Raw genomic sequence first — 6499 nt, forward strand, 5'->3', positions numbered from 1 at the left:
TGCATATTTATATATATATATATATATATTTATATATATATATATATATATATAATAGCAAAGAAAAATAACTTGCGATGAAATAAATAACCCCGTTTTGAAAAATAACAGGAAAGTTACGTATTCAGGATATCCAGAATCCAAAGATGTAGACAGGTAATTATTTTTTTTATGTAAAATATGCCAGTTTTATTAGCTGGAAATCACCTTAAAAAAAACACAGAAGGTTTAACGTCAAATTTAGGAATTTACGTTTGAATATTACTTTATCTGTTACAAAACACGGGGAAATAAATTTTAAATAGAAGAAACCTACCATAAGCACACGATTGCCCGCTGTCTCCCCGTATTGGAAAAATAAATAAAAAGGACAATGACCTAAAACACATGAACTTTTAGAAAATTATCGCATAAATGTAAAATTTATATATTTTTATAGAAGTTTTAAAATTCCTAAATTTAAACAGTAAATTTTGAAAGTTTTATATTTTTCCAGGCAATCGTCTATAAATAAAATAATGGAATATAAGATACGTGAAGACATAAAACACAGGATTAGCATTTGGCAGATGAATTTCGTCTTAAAACCACGACCAACAACGAACTTAACGGAATCAAACGGTCCCGAGAACGAATTACGGACAAAAATTTCGAGACAAACGCATCAGACGATAATAAAGTGTGTTCACTCTTCGTCTGAGTAATTGAACTTAACGGAATGAGAGTCCAGATCGATCTGACCTCCCCTGTAGCTTCCTCGCTTCTTCTTCGTCTTCTCGTGTCGGAATCCCCTTCCAAAAAAAAAAACAATTTAATCAATTTCATAGATCCTATGTGGTTGTATAACACTAAACCTTACCATCATTTACTTATCTACAATGTTACAATTAGTGGTTGTAATTTCTCTCAACCCAAAAAAAAAAGAAACTAAACCCAAACAGAACCCAAAAAGAAAATCTGAAAAAAACGAAAATTTAAACAAAAATGAGTATTTTTATAAACAAAAGCGGAACCCAAACCGAATTATATATAAAAATCCAATGGTTATAATTTTTCTAACGAATTCGAGTATAACCGAACCGGATCCAAACGGAAGCCCGAAATGACCATCACTAGTTCTTTTAATGGTTTATTTAGGTCAGTTGCCTAACTCATAAAAATACTGTTTTTTTTTTTGTCAAAGGCTGAGGAGCTTACCTTCCCCTGACTTGTCCCAGAACTTCTTGGGCTTTTGCACCATAGCCGGAATCAGCACCATCCTACAGAAAAACATAGAGGACGAGTATGGGCTTTTAGTAAATGCATTGTTAAGACAAAGGGATACCATAGAAAGAAAAAGGATGGCCATTATCTGATAGTATACCTTTGCCCAATAAGAGTTGTCTTTAAGCCTATCATCGACGAATTCAACTTCTTCAACATTCACTCTTTGAAACGGTTTCTTCGGCTGGAAATTGTAAACTATGTCAGACCAAGATCGATACCCGAGGACCCTTACATAGTGGATGGCATTTAGGACAATTATCTTCCTGCAGTTTAGTTTTATATTATGACATTCCACCATGCAAGGAGAGATGTATTAGACAGCAGTAATTACCTCTTTTGAGCCATTGAGCTTATTCTTGTCTGACTTCTGATTTGTTGATTTTGCTCCTGTATTCTCAAGATTCCCATTTTCCTTAACTTCAGGCTGTTTGGCAGGTGTTTTCTGGTCGCCATTGACATCGATGTCATCATCCTTCTTCCTACGCTTCGATTCTTCATCCATCTTATCATCCATTTTTTGTTCATTCTCTTCTTCATTCTCTGGTCTTTTTCTTTTCTTGGATACCTTCTCCACCTCATTCTCCTCTTGAGTTTTATCATCGTCTAAGGCTTCTGACTCTCCGGCTTTAGACTTCTTCTTCTTCTTTTTATCTTTTTGTCCCTCTCCCATCTCAACATCGGTCTTAGTCTTGTTCTCAGATGACCCGTCTTTGACCTTCTCCTTAGTCACCCCTGATTTTGATTCCTTCTTTTTCTTTTTCTTGTCCTTTTGCCCCTTCTCCACATCAGCATATGCATCTTTTGATGCTTCAGCAGCGTTAGTATCGCAACTCTTTGGTTCTTCTACTATCTTGACATCCGTTTCTTTCTTGTTCTCCGACTTTGATTCCTTCTTTTTCTTCTTGTTGTTCCTTTCTCCATTCTTGTGATTATCTGATGCATTTTCTTCTTCCTTTCTACCATAAGTCTGCATGTCTAAGCTTCATAACATTCAGATCATAATTATCAAGAAAAGATTGCAGGACTTCAAAAGTATAAAGAATAAACGGTAACTATTCTCTTGTATCAAGAGTTCAATTCATACCTTCTGTCTTCTGTTTGCTTGAATCCCCAGCTTCAGGACTACTGAATGACAGATAATAAGAAAACAGATTAAGAAAGCTCAATATGAGAACCATGGAGAACATTCACACTTCGCCGGAAAATCATTATCTGAGCCACAAATCTACCCATTACAGCAGCACAGACGAAAATTGACAGGAAATCTCACAGTTAGCTACATACGATACATTTTTCTTTTGCAAAAACAAATGACATGATATGATACAATACGAATTAGTGAAAAGCTGGGAGCGACTGCAATATCCAAAACATAAACATGTAACAGCAAGCACCCAAAATGGAGAAAGGCACATTGACATAGCAAGAACACCTTCCGTTGGCTAATTTTACAGAAATTCACATCAACCAAACAAGCAACTTCACAAACTAGAGGTAGAAAAGAAAGACGGGTCGGCCATCTTATTCTTACCTCCTCTTCAAATACTGGCAGTAAATTTCCTCTAGATCTGGTAAACTACTGCCCAAATCCTTTTTCTGCAACAGTAAGACAAATGGCACATATATGTGAGAGTTCTACCGCAAACAAAGGAACATTCCTATGTAAGTGAACGTCTCTTACATCATGGATTATTGACTTCAACACCTGGTTTGATGTCCAAGTTAAAATACTAAACTTTGTCCTCGCCAATCATCGATTGACTAAAAACGAAACAACTGTTGAACCAATGCAAGGCAAGAACAAGTGGGAACCAATACATCGACATGAAAACACTTTCACTAATCATTTCCGGGTCCTTCTTATCCAGACAACAAAAGAGAACTGCAACAGAATTGAAATTTACAATGGCGCAGACAGAATACACTGAGTGAAGCAATACAAGTTAAACCGATTAACACAATGGGTTATACGCATCTACTGGGAACCAATCCGAAAACACAAACCTCGATTTCAGCTTCAGAGAGGAATTTCTTCAAGCATTTGGAAAACCCGCATCGGTCGAGGTACTGAGCAATCGAACGGAGAAGAAGAACTTTCTCATCAGGTTTCATCAAATTAAGGGTTTTGCTCTCGGACTCACCAGCTTCCTTCTTCCCCATATCAGGTCTCGAGAGCAAAACTTGACGAGGCTTAAGAGCAAGGAGGGTAGGGTTTAGAGCCTTCGAAGAATCCGCAGATGCTAGGGTTTTGAGCATATATATGAAGCTGGGGGTTTCCCAATTTCGAGCTCGAAGAAAATTGCTAGGAAACCCGAGGCCGACAACTCTGTTGAAGACGAGGGTTTTAAGTAAAATTAGGGTTTGCTTGATGCACCGAAATAAAACCCGACCCGACCCGATTTGTGAAATCGACCCGGTCTTTATCAGTGTAAGCCTCGTTTAACAGTTCTGAAATATTTTCTACCAATCACGGTTCGAACCGAGTATTGATTTCGCTAGGCCCATTTAGCTTTTCCTTTCTATCAAATTAATCAAACAGCCCATTTTAATATCATTTTTTTAAAATTCATGGTTACCATTTTGATTTTCACATGGGCAAACACCATTCAGGCCCAAAGTGTTTCAAGACTAAACTACCCATTTGTAATTAAAAAAAAAATGTATTTTTTTGGTTAAAAAATCATATGAGTTGTGGCCAAGGAAAATAATGAAAGACACATTTATATTACAAAATAAAAAACTTGCAGTTACACCAGTCAACACCCCCCACCCCCAACCTTAGTCATTGAAAATTTTACACCGAAAGTAGTACCAAAAAAAACTTAAATAAATGCCCCCTTCCCATTACAAAAATTTAAAGCAAAAAAAAAAAAAACTAGAAATCTAGTGGATATTGGAAACTTGGACATAGTTCGGAAGACATGTACCCATGTAACCATCAACCCCATGTAGTTTGTCAACTATACCCCCGAAAACCATCCTAATTACACCCGTATCCTTTTTCCCTCCCCTTTTGACCGTCAGTAACCCTTTCCCAATTACCTCCTTTACCCAACTCTCGAACTTACCGTTCAGAAAGTTACCGCACCCTCTGTAAATTTCCTCCGTCACCTTCTCTTCGATGCTAAACCTAACCCCTTCTGCTCCTCCCCTGTATATCTCCCCGAAGATCTCTCCTATTTTCGCAGCGAACGCATCTCTCGTCTCTTTTGGATCGCGTTCGAACGCGAATCGGTTCCGGATCCGACCCAGAAACAGGCCAGTTGAAGAGATTTGGGTCTCGTCTCCGGTTAAATCGCTCGAAATCGGACTGATCTCGCCTGGTTTCGATGCTTCTTCTTCGTCGCTCTCTTCTGCTTTTATGTTCAGATCGAGAGAGCTATTAAAGCTGGATTGCCTCGAGAAGACTTCTCTCTTGATGACGCTAAACGCATTATCTGTCTCCCCTGTTCTAGGGTTCTTCGCTTCCTTTGACGACGAATCCGACTCGGGTTTTCTCTTGCGGTCCGGATTCTGTTCTGTGATCTTCAGACTCATCTGTAAAACATAGTCTCGGTGTTTTCCATCGTCCGAGCCATGATCTTCCTTCGTTAGAATGAAGATGGCTTGATGATCCACGCCTTGTTTGAGTTCCTGGCTCTCATAGAATCTGTCAGAGAGTAATTTCAGGAACTGGGCATCAGCCGAGTCGATGTCTTCGATGAGAAAAACAAGATTCTCGCGCTTCTCCAATGCGTCTGCGAGCATTTTGGATCTAGCATTTGCTCTGTCGTCTCTTTTCCTCAGGTCAATATGAACAAGAACACCAATAGATCCAAAAAGGGATTCTGAAACAGCAAGAGCCAGTCTTCTTTTTCCGCTGGTATCGTTGCCATTGATCATGATCCAAGCATCTTTCTTGCTCGACACGCTATTCATCAAGGTTTCAGCCATCGGACTCAGAATTTCACTTTGCCACGGGATATTCTCTTGCAAAGCCTTGGCCAAGATGCTGAGTTGCCTCGTTTCTCTGTCAGAATCTGACCAGAAGAGTGAATGTCCGAGATCAAGAGTGATCTTCACATCCGTACCTTCTGTTTCACCCAAAGGATCCGACTTCTTCTGGACGGCTACGCTCTCATCTTTCCTCGAGTCGCTGCCCAAATCAAACTCGATGGTGCACGAGTTTTGCCGTCTGAATTTCGCCACGGGATTGGGACCTCGTTTGTTTTTCTTCAGACTCGAGTCAGCGAAAGAAGCAGAAGCAGAGTCCGGAGACACAGTGTTCTGGTTCGACCACCATGGATAAGGCATGTCATTGCTCTGATCCAATTCACCGTTCTGAGCAGTCCTTCCTTGGTGCAAACTTTGGCAAAATCTGTTCCACTTTCTCCTTAAACCAATCAACTCTTCCTGCTAAAAACCCATATAAAAGATCAGATCTTGAATTCGACCCATGATATGACACGTTATGATGATCCATTGATTCCATACGTTTCACAGCTATTACAGATCACTTTCTGACGGAGAATGACTGTACCTTGTGTACGGAAGTGTCTCCGTGAGATTGGAGCCATGAAGGCAACAGCTTGTCCTGGTTGGATTTGAAGGACTTGGCCTCTCTTTCATAGCTAGAGACGCATTCAGAACAGCAGCTCAGGACAGCAGCTTCCTCGGCTTTGCCACCGAATGGCTTTGCTCCAACATGCTGCGATGTAGTATTATTACTCACCCTCGGTTCGTTTCCACTGCTTAAAACGTTCAAAATCAGACGGACGAACATTGTCACGATTAGTGTCGCTGAAAATGAAAGCAACGAAGTAAAAAGATTTTATTTTTTTAATTTGTCCAAATGGTAGTTTGGTAAATATATGAAACTTTTGTTGAGTATAATTTTCGAATAACATAATACATTTCCTTTACCAATTTTTTTTGTTCGAGTGTGAAAGCATATATATATCTGAATACAATTTTCAGTCCATTTAAAGAATACACACACATATATGTATATATATATATATATATACACATATGTTTGTGTGTGTGTTTAAAAGCAAAAAGGAAATTTGGATTGTTGTGGAGAGACAAGACAAGATGTTTCCCCAAAATAGGGCCATTTCTCAGCTTTCAGAAATAAAGAGAACTTGAGACAAATTAGTGAAATGGAAAGGGGCAAGAACGCCCACTGTGCACTACAAAACAAAACCCTAATTTCTCAATATATATATATATATATATATATATATATATATAT

The 6499-nt window shown here is 38.8% G+C and overlaps 2 protein-coding genes across 4 annotated transcripts in view; both read right to left on the reverse strand.

Moving 5' to 3' along the window:
• Positions 1 to 507: 507 nt before the first annotated feature.
• On the reverse strand, positions 508 to 3600 carry LOC104817770 (nucleolar and coiled-body phosphoprotein 1-like). Of its 2 annotated transcripts, none has more exons than XM_010547074.2 (7): positions 3271 to 3600; positions 2798 to 2862; positions 2351 to 2388; positions 1598 to 2241; positions 1364 to 1447; positions 1198 to 1259; positions 508 to 791 (listed from the first exon to the last, which is right to left on the reverse strand). In XM_010547074.2, the coding sequence occupies exons 1-7, from the start codon at positions 3520 to 3522 to the stop codon at positions 686 to 688; spliced, it is 1251 nt and encodes a 416-aa protein (XP_010545376.1). In that variant the 5' UTR covers positions 3523 to 3600; the 3' UTR covers positions 508 to 685. The 2 variants fall into 2 exon arrangements, with proteins under 2 accessions (XP_010545376.1, XP_010545375.1); XM_010547073.2 differs by having other exon boundaries at positions 2351 to 2391; positions 3271 to 3599.
• Positions 3601 to 4072: 472 nt separating this feature from the next.
• LOC104817771 (protein SMAX1-LIKE 5) overlaps positions 4073 to 6499 on the reverse strand; it is a 5769-nt gene continuing 3342 nt past the window's right edge. The window contains exons 3-4 of one of the 2 annotated variants that reach the window (XM_010547077.2): positions 5786 to 5993; positions 4073 to 5658 (exon numbers count right to left, since the gene is read on the reverse strand). In XM_010547077.2, coding sequence (XP_010545379.1) covers positions 4150 to 5658; positions 5786 to 5993 — 1717 coding nt within the window. In that variant the 3' untranslated portion in view covers positions 4073 to 4149. Of the gene's footprint in view, positions 5662 to 5785; positions 5994 to 6499 lie in introns of both variants that reach the window. The other variant, XM_010547076.2, reaches the window with a different exon arrangement.

This window comes from Tarenaya hassleriana, unplaced genomic scaffold (genome assembly GCF_000463585.1).
Source record: "Tarenaya hassleriana unplaced genomic scaffold, ASM46358v1 Cleome28, whole genome shotgun sequence".
Taxonomy (NCBI): domain Eukaryota; kingdom Viridiplantae; phylum Streptophyta; class Magnoliopsida; order Brassicales; family Cleomaceae; genus Tarenaya; species Tarenaya hassleriana.

What these genes read in the sequence shown, in the direction of transcription:
- LOC104817770 (XM_010547073.2), bottom strand. Translation starts at nt 3,522, where the DNA reads ATGCTCAAAACCCTAGCATCTGCGGATTCTTCGAAGGCTCTAAACCCT. An exon ending in AAGCAAACAGAAGACAGAAG is followed by an intron (nt 2,242 to 2,350) that starts GTATGAATTGAA and finishes TATGAAGCTTAG; the next exon opens with ACATGCAGACTTATGGTAGA. An exon ending in CTGGGACAAGTCAGGGGAAG is followed by an intron (nt 792 to 1,197) that starts GTAAGCTCCTCA and finishes TTTTTTTGGAAG; the next exon opens with GGGATTCCGACACGAGAAGA.